The sequence below is a fragment of the Schistocerca serialis genome, chromosome 4 (assembly GCF_023864345.2).
Source record: "Schistocerca serialis cubense isolate TAMUIC-IGC-003099 chromosome 4, iqSchSeri2.2, whole genome shotgun sequence".
Lineage (NCBI taxonomy): Eukaryota > Metazoa > Arthropoda > Insecta > Orthoptera > Acrididae > Schistocerca > Schistocerca serialis.
In genome coordinates, this window is record NC_064641.1 from 369,809,927 (window position 1) to 369,836,854 (window position 26,928).

Genomic DNA, 26,928 nt, shown 5'->3' on the forward strand with positions numbered 1-26,928 from the left:
GGTGGTGTTTGGTTTATAAGGGAAGTCAGTGACTTGAGGAAGTCCTGCTCCTGTGGCCTTCTGTTTTGATAGCATCTGAGGCGTCATGTGGCTCCAAAACTGTATTTTTCTGATGACGTTGTAAACCCATAATTCTATTGGAATTAAGAGATGGCATAAACAGGAAGAGTTTTTGGTATTGTATTACTGTGTTCTTCCTTCATTCAGGATCCAATGCGAGGGGCTGTGAGGAGCATATTTTAATCACAATAGTACAATATTTTGTCAAAAATAAGGCTTTACCGACAAATGACACATCTTAAAGAAATTCAGGTTAAGCTTAGAAAACGATAATTGTTTGGAAACACCAAGGTCGTTCATTTTATTTTGTGCAATATTCAATGCGCATTGTATAAAAGTCGTGGGTAGCATTCCACCGGTCGCTACTAGACGAGTTTCCTTTGGTAAACATTGTGCACATCATTGTACACTAAGTCCTAAAACTATAATATGTTTCGTTCACTGTTTAAAAATACTCAGCAAAAACTGTATAACTGCAGATTATAGTAACAGGTAATTATCTCAATAGCCTTATTGAGCTAGGTACAGCAAGTTTTTAGAGTTCGAAGTTCAAAGGTACAACCGAGTTTGATTCTGTGACAAAAATTCTATGAATTGATGGATTACATTGGATATGCCATGGCAGGTAGGTTTAATACAATGCCTAGAGAGCCAATCTAAATTAAGACATCTTCAATAAATAAAATACTGGCTTTTGTGATTGGTTACACAGTCTGAATCTAAATTAAGACGTCTTCAATAAATAAAATACTGGCTTTTGTGATTGGTTACACAGTCTGTCATCAATCATAGTCTGAAACTCTCGCAATAAACCTATCCGTTGGGGCTGTATACGGCCGGTACTTCATATCTGTGCTCTTCTCTGAAGGGTATGTCGTAGCCGGGCGTAGATGTCAGACCTCCGCGTCTTCCAGAGGTACCTGCACAAAAAAAGACAAAGCAAAGTAAGAAGAAGTACATTTCGTCAGAGACGAATCTTGTCAGGTCAAAACCTTATTGTTGACTTGCTGAATACAAAAACGTGACTGTGTTCTTGTTTGCTAGGATTTGAATAGGAAAAACAGAAAAAATTTGGTTCATTAATAGCGCAATAAGTATTTGTGCAGCAGAGTGCAAGTGTTGATTCTAAGACTCCTTGTGTTGGTATTATTTTATTAGTCTTTAGAAACTACAGTATTTAGCTGCTCCTTGTCTGGTAGAGAAATTAAATTAAAAATTTTTCCACCTGTGTTTTACGCTTATTTGTTGTATATTCAGCTTTGAACACCAATACTTCATCACCAAGTGTGTCCTGTAGAAAACCCAAATAATATGGTCAACGAAACTTCCTACTGAAACAGAAAATCTGCTGAATAAGTTGTTGGTTTGGAATTCTATTTAAAATTTATACAACCTACGAATCTTGTACTCAAAATGGTAAGTGTGTAATAACCGTAAATGTACTGAGTACAGCTTCATACAGATACTTCGTATTTTGTCATAAATGAGGGAAGAATAGTATATTATTAACCACAAACTTGTATGTTTTTGGCATAATCTATACAGGATTATGTGTACATTAGTTCGTTAGTATTTACCTTGGTATTACTTAACTCGTAATAATAGTAATGCTACTTCATGTACAGTTCCAAATTCAATTCTTCTAGTTTTCATTTTTGTGGGAGTAACTAGTTGCAAATTAAGTACCTTGACGTGGTAGTTCCTATTTCCTTCCGTCTATCATGTTTCATGACCTTCCTTTACTAAGTGGCTATTTATCTTTATATACACTAAATAACATTTATATACTAGTTAAAGATAAATATTAACGAAGAAGATGTATTATGATAAATGCTTCACATGGTTTCCCACGATTCTTGCTACGACTTACTGAAGGTGCATTCCACACGCGGGAGTCACATATAAGGGACACACTGAACGTGTAATTCGACGCAGACCGTAGAGAAGCACGTACCTGCATTAGAAGTGGGGTTCTGGATAAATCTATTTTATTAATGTACTGAGAATATTATACTGGCCATATAACTTGAAACAATGGTTAGTTGCAAAACTGAGATATATAACGAGTTCATCTTTCTATTGACTAGTTCAATTTATGTGACGCACATGATGTTTATGAACGTAAAATGCATTATTTCCTGTGTATGTGACTGCTTATGGGAGCGGTATGCAGCTGCACTGAATACGTTTTTTACTTTTACACAATGTCCATATTGACTATAAAACAAGTAGTTTATGTAAATTTGACAGGGATGGAGCCTTATGAAAACAAAAATTTGTCATAAGGATTTACGTTTTAGGATGTTTCGCATGCCATGTTGCGTATGCTGAGAACATGGTATTTAAGAAAACAGGTGTTATATGACTTGGAACTAACTGTGAAACACATGGTTCACAGAAGCCTAAAATTTTTAACAATAATAAATTATCAAAATATCCACGGGTATGCTGCCGGTCTATAGTGTCCAACGGGCACAATATTTCGGCGATCAAACATGTCGCCATCATCAGGTGAACTGACGGACTGAGCTCCTGTGAACGTGCCGGCACGGAGATCCGTACGCTATGGCTGCTCAGAGGGAACTGGGTTCGGTCGCGGCGGCGGCGGCCGACTTAAATACCCTCCGCCCGCGGCGCGCTCCCTCCGCCGTCCGCGTCCAGCGCCACGGTCGCGCGGTGGAACAGATTGCGACGGCCTCTGAGATGACGTCGGTGTGATGGCTCTGTCCGCCGTGGTCGTCACAACTATACGTCTGCTCGATTTACTCTTGATTAACCCGATCGCTGGTTCCCAAGCCTTGCTAAGATTATAGCCACAGTCACGGTTTATGAGGTCGTCATTGGTGCGAATTTCGATGGCCTCTCTAACAACGCTGTCCCAGTATCTCGACGTCTGTACCAGAATCCTCGTGCGGTCATACTCCATGGCGTGATTTTCCGACAAACAATGTTCAGCGACCGCCGACTTGCTCGGATACATCAGTCGAGTGTGCCTCTGGTGTTCACGGCATCGATCCTCGACGGTACTAATCGTCTGACCAATATACGACTTGCCACATTGACACGGAATCTGGTACACGCCGGCCTTCCTCAAACCGAGGTCATCTTTGGCGCTCCCCACCAGTGCACATTGGGTACGCCTGTTCCACCACGTACAACAGCGACTGTTAGCCATCCATTTCCGCGGGTAAACGAATCATTGATGTCGATGCTAAAGTTCAGTCTGCAACCACTAAAGACTGTTGGTCCGTCCAGTAGAGCGTGTGCAGCGACAGATTTGATCGTATTCTTTTTTTTTTGTCGGCGGCAGATGTGGTCATTTCATCGTCTTCAATTGTTTTATATATAGTCTGTCTTGGACGACGAACCACTGCAGCACAACCTGTTGAGATGAATGAAGTCACGAGGGAGGAGGTAGGCACTGCATTTATTCCATACACAGGCGCACTCTCGGGGAAAATCGCCCGCATTCTGAAGAAACACCGGGTCGGAACTGTGTTTTGTCCTCCAAATAAAACTCGTGCACTGGTGGGGAGCGCCAAAGATGACCTCGGTTTGAGGAAGGCCGGCGTGTACCAGATTCCGTGTCAATGTGGCAAGTCGTATATTGGTCAGACGATGCGTACCGTCGAGGATCGATGCCGTGAACACCAGAGGCACACTCAACTGATGTATCCGAGCAAGTCGGCGGTCGCTGAACATTGTTTGTCGGAAAATCACGCCATGGAGTATGACCGCACGAGGATTCTGGTACAGACGTCGAGATACTGGGACAGCGTTGTTAGAGAGGCCATCGAAATTCGCACCAATGACGACCTCATAAACCGTGACTGTGGCTATAATCTTAGCAAGGCTTGGGAACCAGCGATCGGGTTAATCAAGAGTAAATCGAGCAGACGTATAGTTGTGACGACCACGGCGGACAGAGCCATCACACCGACGTCATCTCAGACGCCGTCGCAATCTGTTCCACCGCGCGACCGTGGCGCTGGGCGCGGACGGCGGAGGGAGCGCGCCGCGGGCGGAGGGTATTTAAGTCGGCCGCCGCCGCGACCGAACCCAGTTCCCTCTGAGCAGCCATAGCGTACGGATCTCCGTGCCGGCACGTTCACAGGAGCTCAGTCCGTCAGTTCACCTGATGATGGCGACATGTTTGATCGCCGAAATATTGTGCCCGTTGGACACTATAGACCGGCAGCATACCCGTGGATATTTTGATTATCAAATACGCCGGGAGAAACTCAAGAATCACAATAATAAATTAGTTCACGTCCCCATGTAGTAGCACAACAGCACGAAGCTACAGCAATGAATTTAGTCAAATCAGGTAGTTACGAATATGACATGAGGTAACTGACCTACATTGTTCTCTGCCAAATAGTTTCAGCGTAATTACCTGATAAGTAACAGTTTCCAAATTAATTGGTTTATCTCCGATAATAATTTAAAATCTGTAGAAATGAGCGACTGATTTCTGTGGTTAGTTCCTTCCATCAGTATGTGTTAATATGAGCAGTTAATGCATGGGGAGAGCCCAGTCTCGTTAGTTGAATTGAGTATGGTGATGTCATTTGCTGTGATCTATGCTGTATAACAGGTTTTAGATTTATGAGAGGAACATATGTATCCTTGGACTGACAGTCCTGTGGCACTCCGGAGACATCAGTGAGTACTGCAGACAAGCTACACTGTCTGATTGTAAGTATCTGGTCACCTCTTCGTCATGCCGAATAGACCATCACCTGCCACGTGAGGTCAACCCGCCATCTCAAAAGGAGGAGGGAGTACTGCGTCGGCAGTGAAGGGGGAGTAAGGGCAAAATGGGTCGGTCGTGAGGGCTCACTGACTTCGAATGTGGACTAGCCATTGGGTGTCACCTGAACAACACATCCATCAGAGACAATCCAACCCTTCTAAAGCTGCCCAAGTCGGCTGTTGGTGAGGTGATTATAAAGTAGAAACGCTAAACGAACACCAGCCGTACCTCTTATACTCGCGGTCAGCAGCCGTCGAGCAAAGCTAACGGCCAGTGTAAAAATTCACATATAATCAGCGGTAGAATCACTCGTGAGTTTCAGAGAGCCACCAACTTGTACAATGACTGTGCATAGGGAATTAAAAAGAATGGTGCCCAATTGTGGAACTGCTCCTCATAAGCCACAAATCTCTGTCAGTGCTAATCGACACTTGAGATGGTGTGAGGCCACTGGATAGTCGATGATGGGATACGAGTTATTTGAAGGGATGAATAGCGGTATACCATGTGGTACACCGATGGGTTTGACGAATGCCTGGAGAATATTGTCTTCCATCCTCTGAAGTGCTAACCGAAAGATTTGAGAGGAGGTGCTTTTACGTACTGGATTGTGCCCCCTTCTTGTGCTTAAAAAACACTATATGCGACAGGACACAGTCAGTTTGTACAGCGTTGAGAAATAGTCGGAAACGGTGAGTGATTGTATTAGCATAACAATGCAGCCTGACATACAACAGCACTGTGAAGCAAAGATTTGTGAACAGGAACATTCCTGAGATGGCCCTGCCGGCCCAGAATCCGACCTGAACCCAAGGGAAGACCTATGGGGTGAGTTACAGAACCCGGTGTCCAACGTCACTACCTCCTCCGGTTTCCCTTCTTGAGGAAAATGGGTTGCCATTACTCCACAGACATTCACACACACAAAACAAGGTGACCCCATCAAAGCTGAAGACATCATAAAGACGAAGGCCCGAGCACTCCATATTAATGTCTCCTAATTTGTGTCCTTATACTTCAGATCATACAGTACAAATCGACAAAATACTGCCACAAACTCCAGAAAGATATAAACGTGTGGTTACTGCATTTACTCTGCTTTTCTTTACTGTTCGAAATCCGTGCATGACTCTTGTTGATTATATGGGCCTGCTAACGAAATCTATTCACACAATTAGTTATTATGTATGAAGCAACAAAAATAAAATGGTGGCAAATTTAACTCATGAGTATTTGTTGGCTGGAAGTCCACGAGGAATTGTTCAGCCGCTAAAGTGGAGTATGTTTCTCTTTTTGGCCACTGTGGCACCTTTCCTTCGCTACGTTGCGTTGTAAACTGACCTGTTCAGTGTAGGTCTTTGTGGTGAGAGCAGGTAAGGTTTTAGTCTTGTTTTTGTGTTGTTAATTATGGTGGGATGATGATGAGAGAGTCAAACGTGGTACAGCACCTTTCGAAAAGGACGGAAGGGGGCCACAGAGCGAAACGCCCCTATCCCATTGGCCCTTACTCTATAATAATGCCGGTAGATTTAGGTTTTGGCCCAGGAAACTGGTACAAAGTACAGTAGCTACGATACGGTACGCAAAAAGGAATTTCCTTTCAAACTGCAAGACGCCTGTTCAGCGTTCTGATAGTAGTGTGTAGCCTTTATACGCACCCCGTTTGTCGTTGCAGGCGGTCAGTCCGTCTCCGACGCATGTAGCGTAGGCCATGGCGTGTGCGATGTAGTTCTGCTCGAAGACGCCGGTGAGCAGGTGAGACCAGGGTCCCCGGCTCAGCACAGCCACGTCGTCCCCACCGTGCGTCTCAGATCCCAGTGGAACCATACCCCGAAATCTGTAGTTCTTTTCACCTGCAAAAAGAGGCCACGCTGAATTATAACTACATGCTACACCATGAACTTTAAAATGACAAAAAGTAATATTAACAGTATAATAAGTCGTGGCTCTACATTACTGAGACAATTGATTGAAAAAAAAAAAAAAAAAAAAAAAAAAGAACAGATGGAAGCCGGCCCCGGGGAAGGTCAATTTCGATTTCGGATAAATGTAGGAGCATCCTATGCAACAACGTCCCTACGACTTCTCTTAGAAGCAATGGAGCTATGTAGACTTACAGGAAGCTCTTGACAATGTTGACTCGAATACATTCTTTGGCATTCTAAAGATAGCAGCGGGGAAAAATATAGGGAGCGAATAGTTACATTCAACTTTTACGGAAACCAGAAGGCAGTTTTAAGAGTCGAGAGGCATGAAAGGGAAGCAGTAGTTGAGATGGTAGTGACACAGGGATGTAGCCTGATAAGAATTTGTAGAAGGAATTAAAGTTCAGGGAGAAGTTCAGGTCTGCCGATAACTTTGTAATTCTGTCAGAGCCAGAAAAGGATTTGAAGCAGCAGCAAACAAGAGGAATGGAATATAGTCGAATTAAATCAAGTCATGTGGGGGGAATTAGATTAGGAAACGAGACTCAAAGTGGCACACGAGTTTTCTGCATTGGCAACAAAGTAACTGATGATGGACGAAGTAGACAGGATAAAAAATGTAGACTGGCAATGGCGAGAAAAGCGTTTAGGAAGAAGAGAAATTTTATGGTATTGAATAGAGATTTAAGTGTTAAGAAATATTTTCTGAAGATATTTGTCTTGAGTGTAGCCTTGTATGAAAGTGAAACGTGGAAGATAAATGCTTTAGTCAAAAGAGAGTAGAAGCTTTTGAAATGTGTGCTACAGGAGGCTCTGAAGTTTAGACTGGTAGATCATCTAACTAATGTAAATGTACTGAGAAGAACGGGCGAGGAAACACAACTTGACTAGAAGAAGGGATCGCCTCACAGGACACCTTCTGAGATACCAAGGGATCACCACTTCAGTATTAGAGGGAGTTACGGGAGTAGGCGCACGGGAGGGGAGTGGTGGGGAATCATCGAGGGAGCCGAAGAAACAAATACAGAAGGAAGGTTCAAAAGAATGTAGGTTGTAGTAGTTATTTGGAGATGATGAGGCTTGCACAGCATCGAGTACCATGGAGAGCTGCATCAAATAAGTCTTCGGATTGAAGACCACCACCACCACCACCAACAACAACAACAACAACAACAACATTGTATGCTACCATTTGAAGAAATTATGGGCGTCAGAGTAGGCAAGACAATACGAAGTCTCTTGCATATGTTTTACTCGTAACTCACTGTACACTGCAGATATACCACTTACTATGATGTTCATGCAAACGAAAAATAATACACTTCTCTGGAAATATAGTGCATAAGATAGCAAGCAAGCTGTAAGGAAAATCTCTTATTATTCCGTTATTCCGAGCAGATTACGTACAGCCTCACATATGCTGCTTATCCTCAATACGTCCATTATAACGATGATGATGATGATGATGTCACATACTCCAAGGAGCGAAGGGGACGATGCGGGAGACCCGCACCGCCGACTAGGCAAGGCCCTAGCGTAGGTGGTTTGCCATTTGCTTTCTCCGATCGTAATGGGGATGAATGATGATGTAGACGACACAACACCCAGTCATCTCGAGGCAAACCCATGACCCCGCCGAGAATCGAACCCGGGACCCCGTGCGCAGGAAGCGAGAACGCTACCGCAAGATCACGAGCTGCAGACACGTCCATTATATAAGACCAGTATTTTTTTTTTTTTTACATCCGTTATGTACAGAGTAAAAATACTGGTCACTCCGTACATGCTTTATGAACGACAGGTAAAATACTTTAACTATCGTTCGTAAAATCATTGAATCTCTTTTTAGAGAGTTACTGGTATATGTCTGCAGAATTTATTTCCCTAATTCTAGAGTATAATAATAAAAATTGTCGTCGCACTATGGATTTCACTTCATATCGAAAATTTTCAGATGCGCCAAGGCCTTATATTATCCTAAAATGATGAAACCAAATTGGCGTCGTCAATATGTATATTCCTAGACCACGATTTCACATTTTAATGTTTGTCTCAATCTATCAGTAAGATTCAACGTCTTCCCTATATAGAAACTCCTTCCTCGGTCTTGTCTCAGTAATGCAAATGCGAAAGCTTCCTCCAATAGAAAACTAATCCAAAATGAAGACGTTACCAGCTTGAAACAGCGTCTTTCTACCGACGGTTATATATTCATTTCATTCCAGAGGTCAGGACACAACCATGAAATAGGGTACATGCGGAATCATTCATATTCAACTCATATTGTTAACCGAGTGAATGTTGGATTTAGTGTTGCTCTCTTACCACACAAATTTATAGTTTTCCCTGACTTCCTTGGGTAGATCTTAATTTACATCGATTTGAACTGCTTCACTTCGACAAATTTCCATTTAATTGATTTTATTTCTTCGATTTTTCACTGTTCCAGTTAAACACCAACAGAAATCCACGAATAGAACATATACTTTCATGAACTATTTCCTTGGTCTTATTTCAACTCGTGGCTTTACAAGGCGAGAAAATAAATGCCTTCAGCACCTCAGTTATACTTTAACACATTCTTCATGTTCAAAAAAGAAAGGTATAAAGGTTGTTCGATTCCTCATATGCATATTTCTAGGTGAAAAAATCTTCCCCGATTACAAAAAAAAAAAAAAAAAAAAAAAAAAAAAAAATTAAAGGAAATAAATAAATAGTACCGTGGTATACATACTGTGTTTAAACGTCTCCATATCCTGAACGAGTAAGTCACATTTTCACATTTTTTTCCCAAGCACATTTTATTAACCTCCCATCAACAACTTTCTCTTGTAGAAGTGTGCACAGTGAATATTTGAAGCTATTGCACAGCACATCCTCCATCTTGTTTTGTTTAGAACAGGGTAAGGTGATGAAGTAGATTAAAACTGAAGACACTGCAAGAAGGTGGGAATTTAAGGAGATGGGACCTGGATAAACTGACTAAACCAGAGGCTATACAAAGTTTCAGGGAGAGCATAACGGAACAATTGACAGGAATGGGGGAAAGAAATACAGTAGAAGAAGAATGGGTAGCTTTGAGGGATGAAGTAGTGAAGGCAGCAGAAGATCAAGTAGGTAAAAAGACAAGGATTAGTAGAACTCCTTGGGTAACAGAAGGAACATTGAATTTAATTGATGAAAGGAGAAAATATAAAAATGCAGCAAATGAAGCAGCAAGAAGGAATACAAACGTCTCAAAAATGAGATTGAGAGGAAGTGCAAAATGGCTAAGCAGGGTTGGCTGGAATACAAATGTAACGTTGTAGAGGCTTATCTCACTAGGTGTAAGATAGATTCTGCCTACAGCAAAATTAAAGAGACCTTTGGAGAAAAGAGAACCACTTGCATGAATTTCAAGAGCTTAGATGGAAACCCGGTTCTAAGCAAAGAAGGGAAAGCAGAAAGGTGGAAGGAGTTTAAAAATGGTTCAAATGGCTCTGAGCACTATGGGACTCAACTTCTGAGGTCATTAGTCCCCTAGAACTTAGAACTAGTTAAACCTAACTAACCTAAGGACATCACACACATCCATGCCCGAGGCAGGATTCGAACCTGCGACCGTAGCGGTCTCGCGGTTCCAGACTGCAGCACGTAGAACCGCACGGCCACTTCAGCCGGCGGTGGAAGGAGTATAATGAGGGTCTATACAAGGGCGATGTACTTGAGGACAATATTATGGAAATTGAAGAGGATGTAGATGAAGATGAAATGGGAGATACGATACTGCGTGAACAGTTTGACAGAGCACTGAAAGACCTGAGTCGAAACAAGGTCCCGGGAGTGAACAACATTCCATTAGAACTACTGACGGCCTTGGGAGAGCCAGTCCTGACGAAACTCTACCATCTGGTGAGCAAGATGTATGAGACAGGCGAAATACCCTCAGACCTCAAGAAGAATATAATAATTCCAATCCCAAAGAAAACAGATGTTGACAGATGTGAAAATTACGAAACAATCAGTTTAATAAGCCACAGCTGCAAAATACTAACGCGAATTCTTTACAGAAGAATGGAAAAATTAGTAGAAGCCGACCTCGGGGAAGATCAGTTTGGATTCCGTAGAAATATTGGAACACGTGAGGCAATACTGACCCTACGACATATCTTAGTAACTGGATTAAGGAAAGGCAAACCTACGTTTCTAGCATTTGTAGACTTAGAGAAAGCTTTTGACAATGTTGACTGGAATACTCTCTTTCAAATTCTAAAGGTGGCAGGGGTAAAATACAGGGAGCGAAAGGCTATTTACAATTTGTACAGAAACCAGATGGCAGTTGTAAGAGTCGAGGGACATGAATGGGAAGCAGTGGTTGGGAAGGGAGTGTGACAGGGTCGTAGCCTATCCCCGATGTTATTCAATCTTTATATTGAGCAATCAGTGAAGGAAACAAAAGAAAAATTCGGAGTAGGTATTAAAATCCATGGAGAAGTAATAAAAACTTTGAGGTCTGCCGATGACAATGTAATTCTGTCAGTTGAACGGAATGGATAGTGTTTTGAAAGGAGGATATAAGATGAACATCAACAGAAACAAAACGAGGATAATGGAATGTAGTCGAATTAAGTCGGGTGATGCTGAGAGAATTAGATTAGGAAATGAGACACTTAAAGTACTAAGGAATTTTGCTATTTGGGGAGCAAAATAACTGATTTTGGTCGAAGTAGAGATGATATAAAATGTAGACTGGCAATGGCAAGGAAAGCGTTTTGAAGAAGAGAAATTGGTCAACATCGAGTATTGATTTAAGTGTCAGGAAGTTGTTTCTGGAAGTATTTGTATGGTGTGTGGCTATGTATGGAAGTGAAACATGGACGATAAATAGTTTGGTCAAGAAGAGAATAGAAGCTTTCGAAATGTGGTGCTACAGAAGAATACTGAAGATTAGATGGGTAGATCACATAACTAATGAGGAGGTATTGAATTGGATTGGGGAGAAGAGAAGTTTGTGGCACAATTTGACTAGAAGAAGATTGGTAGGACATGTTCTGGGGCATCAAGTGATCACCAATTTAGTATTGGAGGGCAGCGTGGAAGGTAAAAATCGTAGAGGGAGACCAAGAGATGAATACACTAAGCAGATTCAAAAGGATGTAGGTTGCAGTAGGTACTGGGAGATGAAGAAGCTTGCACAGGATAGTAGCATGGAGAGCTGCAACAAACCAGTCTCAGGACTGAAGACCACAACAACAACAACAACAACAACAACAACAACAACAACAAGGCGATGAAGTGAAGGGTAAGGAACTATGGAAAAATGTTACTGAATGGCATCAAAGGAGACGAGACATTATCGACTGAAACTCATATATATTTGCGTAATTATTTGAGATGTGATAGAGACTTTAATCAGCCAGCACGTTTTAACCTAAGCGATATACACTTACTCTTGTCGTCTTCCCGTATGTCCGGTCGCTGGCAATTCTTCCCAGGCTTCTGGTAGCCGGGTCCATTAGCGTAGCTGAGTGTTGTATAAGCCAGTTTTTCCTCGTCTGTCCCAGCATCACCTAGAACAAGAGAAAAATAATTACTGACACATTATAGCAGTACGAGTTAGAGTGCAAATGAGCTTCAAGTGTCGACGCTACAAGGATAATCCCAAACACAGGCAACAATAAGTTCGAATAACAGAGTGGCTACACTGCCACGGCGATGAAGCAAGGTGTTCAGTATTCGACCACGGGTTAATCAGTCACAATATAGGTGTATAGGAGTGTAGAAAGTAATACTTTAAATTATCAACAAGTTAATATCGAATTTAACTTTGGCCATCTCAGTCAGAAAGGAATTCGCTAACCAGTTTATGACCAGTTTAGTGGGCAACTTAACACACTGTACATGCCAATGGTCATCTGTCTAATGGAGCAAAACACGTGTTTCATCTGAAAAGGCCTCTTGTTGCCACTCAGTGTACTCTCCAGTTGTCGTACTGGCGAGGAAATTCCAGCCTTTGTCGTCGACGAAAAGCAATCAGCGTGGGTGCACGAAACACGTGCCTGCTGCAGAGTCCCATACGCGGTGACGTTCGCTGAACGGTCGCTGAGGAGACAATGGTGTATCCCGTCGTTTCATCTGGGTGGCCAATTGCTGAGCGGCTGCATGTCCATTCAGCGGTACCCATCTCCACAGCCGTCATTCACCCTTGTCATCTACGGTCCGTAGCGCACCAGAGATGCCTCGGCGCCGGTTTTGGATAGTGCCATTTTGTCACGTACGGTATACTTGAACCACTACGGTGCGCGAACCGTTTACAAACTTAGCTGTTCCCGAGATGTTTCTGCCTTGCCACGAAAGCCAACGATGATGCCCTTCTGAACGCCAAATAAATCTTTCCGTTTCCGCATTACAACGACTGCAGTGTTTTCGTGTCCCTCTTTACATACACTCAAACTGGTAGTGCTGTTACCCTCCCCCCCAGTGATGGTTATTACTCTTTGACGTCGAACATAGGCGGTGGTCAAATCAGTGTGACTGGAGCGTGTATATTTTGCGTACCGCTATTATTTCCACCGTCTCATGTTGTAGTCGCGAATGGTGGGCGGGTGGGAAACCTAATGGTACGCCTCGAATCCAATTTTATCTTAAAGGTACTGTCATGGCGGTAACTTGAGTTGTTTAAAGTAATATATCGGTTAAATGTAAGCGTATCTACGTTATATGAGTCTGGCTGACGTCTCATATTGTCTAAAGAAACACAATTTGCTTTTCAAGCCACGTTTCACAGTACTTTTTTTCCTTTTACCTTTATTTTCTTTTTCTACAGTATGTGAATGGGCTCAATGCTGCCATCGTAAGATACACATCAATCAATTATGCACTAGTTTGTACGACTACATACGCAGCAGGTATCGTTTGTTGTTAGTTATTGTGCGTGCCACTGAGGTAAGGCAGCGAAATTCTGAGGAGATATATGTCGTACATATTAGACTGTATGCATATTAACAGGTTGTTCTAGTGAACATGTGCCGTGTTAAAGCCCAACTAAAACGCGTTCTTGTAAGGTAAGCGTTGCTGTTAAACTTGGCATAGGCAGGAAACTGCGCTGTTTGTGAGATACATTGTTGGTAATTTCTAGCACAGTACGCTCTCAAATTTTTAACGGTACGTCACACCGCAACGCACAACGCATTTCTTGATGCATCTACCACTGGAGTTGTGTGGAGTATATTCTTGTCGTTTTTGCATTGCCTAACGAACTAGCGTGCAGAAGCACTTCTCTCTTTTTGGATATTCCCTAATTCCTCTATTAATTACATAGAGGGGAAACTATAGATTGCATATTGGAGTCTTGCCGTTCTCACCTGTTAGTTTTGGCGGAAGTAATGACGAATGATGTAAATGTCAACGACCATAATCTTGTCTTCGGTACTTGTTGGCGTCCAAAGAAGCATCGTTATCTTTCCTTCGGTAGACATTTGTGGTATTAAATTTGCTCACTTTATATAGATTCATGGAAAATTGCATTCAAGAGTTTATTTTTGTGGAATTATACGGTATAATTCATTACACATTTTCAGAAACATGCCTCAATATTCACTGTTTGAAAATTAACTTTCAGATATAAAATTTATTTCATAATTTTAAAAATTCAAACAATACTCACAACCCAACGATTTCAAAAAGTAACACTTTACTTGGCACAGAAGTTGTTGCAATATTTCTTAGTATTTTGTTGTACATCCTTTTGATTTAATCACTGCCTCGACTCTGCGCTGCATCGAGTCCACCTAATGCCGAAGATATTTGGTTTGGTTACTCTGAACCACGAAATGACGATGGCCTCCAGGAACTCCCTTTTGTTACTGCATTTAGTCGTGAAACCATGATTTTAAGCCTTGATCTCAAGGTATCAAATCGGCTGAGGTATTGACGGTTGCCAGGCCACGGTAGCATATTAATTTGACGGTGATGGAACCATTTGCTACGGATTTTGGCGGTATGACAACCGCGCTGACTTGCTGAAAGATGCACTGATGATTGTTGCCTTCAAATCGCGGATAGAACGCAGCTATTACAGCATTAAGACTACATCTTGCAGTTTTTTGTGGTAATGTTGCCCTGTAACACTGCCGGATGTCCAATGCCATGACTTGACATGCAGCCTCACTCCATGACATTGACGGGATGTTCCATAGTAGCAGTGGTGTTCTGACGCCGTAAGTCTTCGCCCGGTCGACGTCGAATGAACTTAACTCCATGACTTCCAAAGATGCTGATCTTAATCTCGTCACTCCAAATGACTTAAGCCCTGTCTGCCTGCGTCCATTCCCTCTACGTCAATGCCCATTGCACACGTTTCTGCCTCTGCATTTTGATCAGATAAGATTCTTCCTGGGGGTCTTCACTAACAAACCATTTTCGCGAAGTTTCTGTCTGACGGTTCGATCTGAAACTTCAACCCCTGAAGTCTTCATGATGTCATTTATGTCTTTTGCGGTACGCTGACGATCTTTCAGAGAAAGACGGCAGATTCTATGGTCTTGATTAGTCAATATTGGTTTTCTGCCGGGTCTGGGAGTAGTTCTGATTCATCCAGTTCCTTCATGTCGGTTGCAAACTTTCTTCACGCCCAACATTCGTAGCGCAACCACCGAAACTGTTTGCTCTCTGCACACATTGTTACTTCCTTATTCCGTTTACTTGACGAACAATCCGTAAGTTTCGGAACAGGAGACATCCTTCTCAATCCATCATCCGTCTTAACTCAGCTCACACTAAGGAAATCTTACACATTAACAACAAAAATGTATTTTTACTACTGGAGCTACAACATTGATCCGAACGTTCTTCTATCGATGTACAAAGTAACAGAACACACTTCCAATGATTGATTTGTCAGACCGGAGCAAATTACAAACAGCTGCCCAAGCAGATGCAGTTCTTAAATTGTTGTTAGTTACATCTATCAATTCATCCTTAGTAAAAAATGTAACGTCACATACTCTAAAAATGATAAATATTCACTGGGACATACCGTGAAAAAAAAAATGAAAGCATAATTTATTTTTTCAATAATTCTAAACTTAAATCCACTTAGTGATGTTAAAATGAAGTAACATTTCAACAAAGTATCAAGAATTCTGGTCCCGGCGGAGGTTCGAGTCCTCCCTCGGGCATGGGGGTGTGTGTGTGTGTGTGTGTGTGTGTGTGTGTGTGTGTGTGTGTGTGTTTGTCCTTAGGATAATTTAGGTTAATAAGTTGTGTAAGCTTAGGGAGTGACCTTAGCAATTAAGTCCCATAAGATTTCACACACATTATTATCATCAAGAATTAATACCACAACCGCACTTTCTCCAGATTCTGTAATCTACACTAGACAAAATATACGTGTATACAGGGTGTTACAAAAAGGTACGGCCAAACTTTCGGGAAACATTCCTCACACACATATAAAGAAAACATGTTACGTGGACATGTGTCAAGAAACGCTTAATTTCCATGTTAGAGCTCATTTTAGTTTCGTCAGTATGTACTGTACTTCCTCGATTCACCGCCAGTTGGCCCAATTGAAGGAAGGTAATGTTGACTTCGGTGCTTGTGTTGACATGCGACTCATTGCTCTACAGTACTAGCATCAAGCACATCAGTACATAGCATCAACAGGTTAGTGTTCATCACGAACGTGGTTTTGCAGTCAGTGCAATGTTTACAAATGCGGAGTTGGCAGATGTCCATTTCATGTATGGATTAGCACGGGGTAATAGCCGTGGCGCGGTACGTTTGTATCGAGACAGATTTCCAGAACGGAGGTGTCCCGACAGGAAGACGTTCGAAGCAATTGATCGGCGTCTTAGGGAGCACGGAACATTCCAGCCTATGACTCGCAACTGGGGAAGACCTAGAACGACGAGTACACCTGCAATGGACGTGGCAGTTCTTCGTGCAGTTGACGATAACCCTAATGTCAGCGTCAGAGAAGTAGCTGCTGTACAAGGTAACGTTGACCACGTCACTGTATGGAGAGTGCTACGGGAGAGCCAGTTGTTTCCGTACCATGTACTGCGTGTGCAGGCACTATCAGCAGCTGATTGGCCTCGACGGGTACACTTCTGCGAATGGTTCACCCAACAATGTGTCAATCCATATTTCAGTGCAAATGTGCTCTTTGCGGATGAGGCTTCATTCCAACGTGATCAAATTGTAAATTTTCACAATCAACATGTGTGGGCTGACGAGAATCCGCACGCAACTGTGCAATCACGTCATCAACACAGATTTTCTGTGAACGTTTGGGCAGGCATTGTTGGTGATGTCTTTATTGGGCCCCATGTTCTTCCTCCTACACTCAATGGAGAACGTTATCATCATTTCATACGGGATACTCTACCTGTGCTGCTAGAACATGTGCCTTTACAAGTACGACACAACATGTGGTTCATGCACGATGGAGCTCCTGCACATTTCAGTCGAAGTGTTCGTACGCGTCTCAACAACAGATTCGGTGACCGATGGATTGATAGAGGCGGACCAATTCCATGGCCTCCACGCTCTCCTGACCTCAACCCTCTTGACATTCATTTACGGGGGCATTTGAAAGCTCTTGTCTACGGCCGGCCGCGGTGGTCTAGCGGTTCTAGGCGCTCAGTCCGGAACCGCGCGACTGCTACGGTCGCAGGCTCGAATCCTGCCTCGGGCATGGATGTGTGTGTTGTCATTAGGTTAGTTACGTTTAAGTAGTTCTAAGTTCTAGGGGACTGATGACCACAGATGTTAAGTCCCATAGTGCTCAGAGCCATCTTGTCTACGCATCCCCGGGACCAAATGTAGAGACTCTTCGTGCTCGTATTGTGGACGGCTGTGATATAATACGCCATTCTCCAGGGCTGCATCAGCGCATCAGGGATTCCATGCGATGGAGGGTGTATGTAAGTATCCTCGCTAACGGAAGACATTTTGAACATTTCCTGTAACAAAGTGTTTGAAGTCACGCTGGTACGTTCTGTTGCTGTGTGTTTCCATGTAGATTAATGTGATTTGAAGAGGAGTAATAAAATGAGCTCTAACATGGAAAGTAAGTGTTTCCGGACACATGTCCACATAACATATTTTCTTTCTTTGTGTGTGAGGAATGTTTCCTGAAAGTTCGGCCGTACCTTTTTGTAACACCCTGTATATGTACGTGTATATATTCTAGAGACCTATTTCATATTTTTCGCTCCGCGCGCTGCGCCCCGCCTGGTGATTGTGCCCACTTTGGAAACTGGTTCGCGGTGTGCTGGCTGAGTGGCGCGTACTCACCGAGGATGTCGTTGCCGCGCGCCGGGTAGCCGTTGAAGGACATGGTGTGCGCGTGGTCGGCCGTCACCACCAGCAACGTGTCGCGCTCGTCCGTCAGCTGGTCGGCCACGCGGATCGCCTCCGAGAATTCGATCGTCTCGTCCAACGCCTTATGCGCCCTGTTACTGTGGTGCGCCATGTCAATGCGTGCACCTGGAAAACGGCGAACAACCTTAGGTCTGAGTTGAAATACACTTTATAGCCCTACGTACTATAAAAATGTAAGTACGTATGTGTGTATGTCTACATCTCCACCTAAACCACTGGACCGCTTTCAACCAAAATTGGTACACACATCGCTTACTGTCTGGAAAGAATGGATGCATAAGTAACAACCACCTACCCATCAAAGGGGTGGGGTTTGGGGTGAAAGAGCAATGTAGCATATGGTGGGCAAACACCCATACTTTATTCATCCTGGTATTTGAGAATGGGAGCAATTCGCGACTTGCAACAAACTTTACACATAATTTCATATCTTTACGAAACTTTCTCTCACTGACAACCCTTACAAAACTCATGAACGTGAAAAAGTATATGGCTTACTACAGTTTCGTTGTTCAGGCAGTAAAACTGACGGATAAGTGGTAAACTTCTAGTTTATATCTTCTTCACTACGAAGTGTATTCGCGACGCATTTTGTAGCCGTTATTCACATATACCGCTGAATGTACCAGGAAAATTATATCACTGAACGACACAGAGTTCAGGGAATACGATATAGACACTGAACCATGTAAAAATCAAACTGCAAGGTGTAATTCGCTAGAGATGCAGGTGAACTGTATATACAAATACCTGTGTCATATTTTAAATGTATGTGAAATATATTACAAAACGGCGACTGCGGAAAAAGTCACAGGTTTAACGTCATCCTAAACCACGTCAACAATTTCAATCGAATTAGGTCCACATATTAGTCACTATCTGGATAGATATATTGTGATTTTAAGAACCACCAACATTCTATTGGGGTGGGAAGAGATGTGGAGAGTGGAGGTGACTGACAGAGTGGGAAAGAGGAGACACAGCTACGTGGGAGGGGATGGATAGGGAGAGGAGGAGATCGACAGAGAAGGGAGTATGAGGTCGACCCAGGAGAGTGAGGAGGAGATGGACAAAGAGAGGAGGTGGTGGAGGTGGAGGAGGAGGAGGAGGAGGAGGAGGAGGAGGAGGAGGAGGAGATGAACAAAGAGAGGAGGAGGAGAAGGATATGAACAAAGAGAGAACGAGAGGTAGGAGGATGAGATGGATAAAGTGATGGGAAGGAGGAAATCGACTAACAGAAGACTAAAATAAATACATATCCAGGCGATGTTGGATAGTCAGCTAGCGTTGAATGAAAACGTGTGCACGATTTTGCTTTGTTACCCTCGAAAAGTCGTTCGTTAAAACGTCAAGTGCCGAGTTATTCATTCTTATGCGAGTTCTGAGTGGCAACTGGGATGCAAAGACGTTCCACACCAGGTTATTGACTGCTTAATGTTTTACAATCTTTGACTAGCTAGGTGAAGACATGCCTGCTAGGCTATACTTAGGAGGTATTGTGTACTGCCCAATTTTGCAGCTTTGCAGATTTGTCAAAAACTTTTCTCTATTCAATTTCTCGTATATTGTGGCCGTGTATGGTTTGTGGTCCATCACAGAACAAGTGCAATCATTCATTTGCTTCTATTTTTGGAACGAGTCTCAATAATCTGGAATTTAACTAACATACCTTCAATTTACTTTATTTCTCCAGTCGTTTTGTGAAATCCATGCCAAAACTTCGATTGTACGTGTGCGTGACTACTAATTTTCGAATTTTCTTTTACTTTGAGCATGAATTTTATTCTGAAAGCTCCCTACAGCAGAAATATTAGTCAATATAAACCGAAAACTACAAACAACAAAACTATTTTTAATTCTTTGCGCCATTTTGAAGCTCAGAATGTAGGCAGAGCTGCCACTCTGAAAATGGCTCTGAGCACTATGGGACTTAACTTCTGAGGTCATCAGTCCCCTAGAACTTAGAACTACTTAAACCTAACTAACCTATGGACATCACACACATCCATGCCCGAGGCTGGATTCGGACCTGCGACCTTAGCATCAGCGCGGTTCCAGACTGAAGCGCCTAGAACCGCTCGGCCACTCCGGCCGGCTGCCACTCTGACTCCGAGACGACTCGCAGTTTATCACAGTATATTTGACGTGTTTATTATGTGTCATGTTCTTCTGTGGACATGTATTAGGCTTTGAGGTTGAGGGTCACATCCACATAGCACTTGGTTCTCACCCAAGGAAGAGCCATTGTAAGTACATCGAATCAAGTTATGAAAGTTCAAGTAGTAACTGAGACTTTAAATTCATTCAGATACTCATCCATACCTTCAACTGTGCAAAGTAAGCATTTCCCACTCTTGAATTTGTTTATGGGACAGTGGACAGACAGTGTTACAGATTATTTCTGGGCTAAACGTTGGTATAAAATGGTCACATGTTCATGGCATGTTAATGAATTCACATGCTCTTACGTAGCTCAGTTAAACAAGGGTGGTACCTCTCCTATATTGTCTGTCTGAACGGTACGAACGTGAAGTAGTAGATGGTTGTACTACAGATACTCATACCTGTGGTAACCATTGTCACCCAAATAACTGCTGCCACACTCCCAGATCTCTGATGTAAACCGTTCACCTTCTAGATGCCTGGGAACAGGCCGATCAAATAGCAATGGTAGCAGGAACTTAACTGATTTGAAAACACACACTGGCTTCTATTTAGAAAAAGCAATGCCTGAAAGACAGCAGAACAGCAGCCACAACGAATAAATATTTAGAAAGTACTCAGAGTACAAAGGCGACGCAACTGGAAGGGCGTTGGTTCGCCGTTGGCCGGAAATAATACATAGACTCACGAAGTGTCACATGAGCTCACGTGTCTAGCCACGAGGGCGGCAGTGCTTTGGCAGTGACCATATATGGTGATACTCAAGGCCTGCAGAGTGGTGTTGGGAAGCACAAACGTGCAAGGGGCAGCGTGACCTGTTGTACAGTATGAAGGCGGAAGGGGCGTAGCTCATGAGAGAGTTCAGAACACGCAGCGGTGTAAGAAGTACGTCTTTGTAAGTCAAGCCCGGGGCCTGGACTCTTAAGTATTCGCTTTGGCTCTGTCCGCGCTCATTCTTAGCCGCGTACCTCCAACCATGGGATTTTGCAGGTAGGAGTAGTGTCATTATCCATTTCCGTCTCAGACGAGCAACTAAAGATTTTAGTTATTCAAGGCTAGATTTTGTTGGATTACTTCCCGACCAAGTTCCATAACTTTCAGTTAACCATCCCCACGTTAACTGAATGGACGGGCCTTCTCCAGTCTCCAACTTCACTGAATCTGGACCACATGCTGGACACGACAACATTTTCAAATGGATATGTCTTGAAATATTAACGAACGCTATCCTACTAGGATGATATCTGATAGAAGATGTAGGTCTTCATGTTTCTTCACATAGGATCTGAACGTCTCTCATGAACATCAGTTTCCTGAAGTAGTATGACGCAGTCCTCCAGAAACTCTAAAATTAGATTTCCCATCACTTTTAAGTATAAAACGTCTCTAGTTTAGAGATGCAACTGATGGTAACTGGGTGCGTCACGTAACAGAAAAATCTGAATTCTTTTTTTTTAATTACTAATTTGTCACTTTATTTTCTGTGGTCGCTCGTATCATTTCTTTTATGCCATCACTTCGTCAAAACATTTACAATGCGCAGTATTTAAAACTCTGGATCAACCGCTTAATGCCTGAATAGATTAAGAAATGAAAGATAAAAATCTAAAATCGTTGAGATTTGGAGGTACAGGAAACACTCAAGAGAATGCAGCACTTGTCAGAGGCGTTGTTAGCTTCGTGAAGTAACAGTATCTATCGGTACTGGGATTCATAAACAGTTTACCTTCCAGTTATTAACACGCTTTTGATATGATATGAGTTCATGACATTGAACATTAAGGGCATTAACTATGTGAAATTCGAACAATGATGGGTGATATAACCATCTACTTGTAATTTTATACCTTTTACTTTGATTACAAATTATTAGCAAGTGGAATTATTAAACAACAAGTACTGAGTCATAATTTTTTAATAAAATAATATAGTTTTTTATATTACTGGTTGAAGGAAGATAAATTAATTTGATTCAGGTATGTGAAATACCTGTTGATGAATTACAAAATTATAAATAGTTAACGCTCCTCAATCTCTAGAAATTCAAAGGTTTTTTAGTTTATATTTGATGATATATTACGTTTTAATTTGTTGTAAATGCTCGCATTTTTGTCTGAATAGTAATTAATGATAAAAATTCTATTTTTAAAAAAAGCTATGAACCAATATTTGTTAGGTAATATTTCTGTTTGTTAACAACTACGGAACTTAAAAGTAAAAGATTCGAACTAGCGAGGCAGTCTTTAACACTTTTGCCAGCTATGATTATTTTGTAATTATGTCGATTCTGACAACTGTCTCTCATTCGTTCTACGTGAGCCCAGAGACCGACGTGCTCTGCAGTTTGTATGAGATATTCTATAACACAAATTGATTATTAAAATTAATGAATGAAAGCTTATGTTAACCCACCATGTGTATGGACTAATTTGCACGTTAATTATTTTTTTTAAAATTGTAATGGACCATGGACCTTGCCGTTGGTGGGGAGGCTTGCGTGCCTCAGCGATACAGATAGCCGTACCGTAGGTGCAACCACAACGGAGGGGTATCTGTTGAGTTGGTTGGTTGGTTGGTTGTTTGAGGTGAAAGGGACCAAACAGCAAGGTCATCAGTCCCTTGTTTCAAATAGACTCCATTCTGCTAACGGGACATCTCAGTATAGTCAGAAAAATAAAACGGATAAAGGGGAAACGTAAAAGGGCAGTCACGTTGTCATTAGTAAAAACAAATGAGGGAATTTGGCAAGAGAACGAACCCAACACTATGCTGAAACAGCATAGGCAAGACCACCTGTGACTTAAAAGGTACAACTGCTATAATGCAGAAAGTACGTATGGGAATAGAAAAACTAACCAAGCCTTAAAAAGAAGGGGTAAAAACAGAGTAAAAGGGAAAGAAAAGAGGATTCCGGTCAGGGAGGTGAATCGGGAATCTCTGAACACTGCCTACAGTGGGAGACACCCAAACACTCACCGCCCTGCCCCAACACCAGAGGGAGATTAAAAACTTTAAAACTGAGAATAAAAACCACTCTCCCGGAGGAAACCTAGAACCAGAGAGACCATCCGGGAATCGTCAGCCAACATCAAAGGTAAAGTGTGGGGGAGTCTGTACTTAGCACGCAGAGCCAAAAGAAGGGGGCATTCAACCAAAATGTGGGCCACTGACTGGAAGGCTCCACAACCACATAGCGGGGGTGGCTCATCACGCAAAAGGAAACCATGGGTCAGCCTGGTATGGCCAATGCGGAGACGACACAGTGTGGTCGAGTCCTTGTGGGAGAGGCTAAAGGAAGAACGCCATGGGCCTGTATTCACCTTAATGGCACGAAGTTTATTAGACAGTGGAGTAGCCTCCCAAGAATTGGCCCATGACTGTGCAAAGTGGGATTTGATGTGAAGCCGTAAATCCGCTGCAGGAGGGGTTACAGAAAACGGGGGGTAAGTAACTGCTCCCCCAGCCAAACGATCAGCGAGCTCATTACCCGGGATACCCACATGGCCCGGGACCCATAGGAAGTCAATGGAACAAGCAGCACGGTGAAGATCAGCGAGATGGTCATGGATGGCAGAGACCAAGGGATGGCGCGAAAAACACCGGTCAATAGCAAGAAGGCCACTCATCGAGTCCGTACATAACAAAACGCGGTTGTGTTGGGATTGTTTAATAAAGGTAAGGGCCCGGGAAATTGCCATCAATTCCGCAGTAAACACCCCACATGAGGGTGGCAGTAGATGATTTTCCGTTCCAACAAAGGACGTGAAGGCATACCCAACATGATCAGCAGATTTAGAGCCATCAGTGTAAAAAACAACAGCATCCCGAAACTCCCATAAAATTTGGCGGAAAAAGGAACGGAACACCACCGGGGGGATGGAATCTTTCGGACCGCGGCGGAGATCCATCCGAATTCGAGGCCGAGGAACTAACCAAGGAGGGGTGGAGGGGAGGGAGCGAGGAAGACAGGACAAAGAAGGAAGCCGAAAATCACGGGTAAGAGACGCAAGGCGCAGCCCAACCGGTAAACCCGCCCGAGGGCGGGAGTCAGGCGGGCGACGTCCATGGTCTGGGAATAGGATAGAATAGGAAGGATGAGCGGGAGAAGAACGGATAGTGAGGGCATAAGACACCAGAAGCTGGGACCGCCGAACAGAAAGGGGGGGGATCCCAGCTTCAACCAGGAGACTATCAACAGGGCTAGTAGGGAAGGCACCGGTGGCCAAACGGATACCACGATGGTGGACTGGATCCAGCACGTGCAGCGTGGAAGGAGCAGCTGAACCATAAACTTGACAACCATAGTCCAAACGTGACAGAACTAGAGCACGATAAAGACGGAGGAGGAGGGAACGGTCCGCACCCCAGGAGGAGTGGGCAAGGAAGCGAAGGACATTGAGTTTACGGAAACATCCTACCTTCAGGAGTCTGATATGGGGCAGCCAAGTGAGCTTGTTGTCGAAAAGAAGACCTAGGAAACGAAACTGTGGAACCAGAGGCAATCTTTGTGCAGCGAGATAGAGCTCTGGATCAGGGTGGACCGTAGTACGGCGACAGAAGTGGACCACCCGCGATTTTAAAGGAGAGAATTGAAACCCGTGGGAGAGGGTCCATGCAGAGGCACGCCGTATAGCCACCTGGAGCTGCCGTTCTGCAGATGGCATCGAGGAGGAACTAACCCAAATGCAGAAATCATCCACATACAGGGCAGGGGCGACCAAGGGACCGACAGAGGCCACAAGTCCATCGATAGCAATGAGGAAAAGAAGGACACTCAAGACAGAACCCTGTGGGATGCCCGTCTCCTGGGTCCGTGGAGAACTAAAAGCAGTACCAACTCGAACTCTAAATGACCGATGGATCAGGAACTGGCGGATAAAAATCGGGAGTGGGCCTCGAAGACCCCACTGATGAAGGGTTAGTAAGATGTGATGGCGCCAGGCCGTGTCATAGGCCTTGCGAAGGTCAAAAAACACTGCAACCAAACGGCGGCGCTGGGAAAAAGCCTGCCGAACTGCGGATTCCAAGCGAAGCAAATGATCGATTGGAGATCGTCCCTCTCGAAAGCCACACTGGTAAGGGGACAATAGATCCCGAGATTCGAGGACCCAAGTGAGCCGACGGGCTACCAGCCGTTCAAGTAACTTACAACCAACATTGGTCAAACTAATTGGCCGATAGCTGTCAACAGATAGGGGGTTCTGACCAGGCTTAAGGACAGGAACCACAATGCTATCCCTCCACTGAGAAGGGAAGTCACCCTGGAGCCAGATACGGTTAAACACCCGAAGAAGATGGTGCCGTTGTGGAGCACTGAGATGTTGAAGCAGCTGGTTATGAATGGAATCTGGGCCAGGAGCTGTATCATGAGAAGCAGATAGAGCAGAAAGAAATTCCCATTCAGTGAAAGGTTCGTTGTAAGATTCTGACTCACAAGTGGTGAAACATAAGGTGACAGCTTCAGCCTGCTGTTTTTGATGAAGGAAAGCAGCTGGATAGGAGGCCGACGCTGATGCCACTGCAAAATGGGTCGCAAGATGTTCTGCGAGAACTAATGGGTCCGTACAAATGCCATCTGGGAGGTGAAGGCCTGGGAGGGTGGACTGCCGATGGCAACCTTGGAGAGAGCGAAGTGTAGCCCATACCCGTGACAGAGGGACAGTGGAACCAAGGGAAGAAACGAATCGTTCCCAACATATCCGCTTGCTCTGTTTGATTAAATAACGGGCTTTAGCGCGAAGGCGCTTGAAGGTAGAAAGGCTGGCTACAGATGGGTGCCTCTTAAAGTGTTGCAAAGCTCGACGGCGATCACGGATGGCAATGGCAATGGCCGTACTCCACCACGGGACTTGCCGACGACGAAATTGTCCAGATGAGCGCGGGACAGCAAGGTTAGCAGCGCGAACAATCGCGTCAGACACGTCACGTAGGACGTCATCAATACAACCCGACAAAGAGGGAGAAAACTCGACCTGTGCAGTATATAGAGGCCAATCGGCGCGGTGGAAAGACCAACGAGGTAACCTCTCCATCGGGGAGCGGGAAGGGAGCGTGATAATCAACGGGAAATGGTCACTATCACAAAGGTCGTCGTGTGGCGACCAGTGTAATGAAGGGAGGAGAGAGGGAGAAGAAAGAGAAAGATCAATGGCAGAAAAGGTACCATGACCAGCACTGAAATGAGTAGGGGAGCCATCATTAAGAAGGCACAGGTAGTGGTCTGCAATAAATTGGTCGATAAGAAGACCTCGTCTAGATGGAAAGGCACTGCCCCACAAAGGATGATGAGCATTAAAATCCCCAAGGAGGAGGAAGGGAGGAGGAAGTTGCTGAAGAAGGGTGGTTAAGGCAGCAGGTGTAAGAGTCCTGTCAGGAGGGAGATAAAGATTGCATACTGTGACTGCAGAGTCTAAGTGGACCCTAACAGCAACTGCTTCCAATGTAGTTTGGAGAGGAATCCACGTGCTAGCAATGTCTGTACGGACCAACGTACAAACGCCACCAGAAGCCCGCAAGGGTCCGACCCGATTTCGACAGAAAACACGGAACCCACGGAGGGTCGGTGAGTGGGCATCAGTAAAATGAGATTCCTGGAGAACCACACAAGCTGCAGAGTAGGACGAAAGAAGGGATTTCAATTCCGGAAGGTGACGATAG

At 43.8% G+C, this 26,928-nt stretch overlaps 1 protein-coding gene across 1 annotated transcript in view; it reads right to left on the reverse strand.

Annotated features, from left to right (window-relative positions):
- Positions 1–332: 332 nt before the first annotated feature.
- Positions 333–26,928, reverse strand: part of LOC126474192 (membrane-bound alkaline phosphatase-like) — a 192,171-nt gene continuing 165,575 nt past the window's right edge. Inside the window, exons 8-11 of the mRNA XM_050101654.1 lie at positions 18,022–18,213; positions 12,171–12,290; positions 6,475–6,669; positions 333–980 (exon numbers count right to left, since the gene is read on the reverse strand). Coding sequence (XP_049957611.1) covers positions 874–980; positions 6,475–6,669; positions 12,171–12,290; positions 18,022–18,213 — 614 coding nt within the window. The 3' untranslated portion in view covers positions 333–873. The remainder of the gene's footprint in view (positions 981–6,474; positions 6,670–12,170; positions 12,291–18,021; positions 18,214–26,928) is intronic.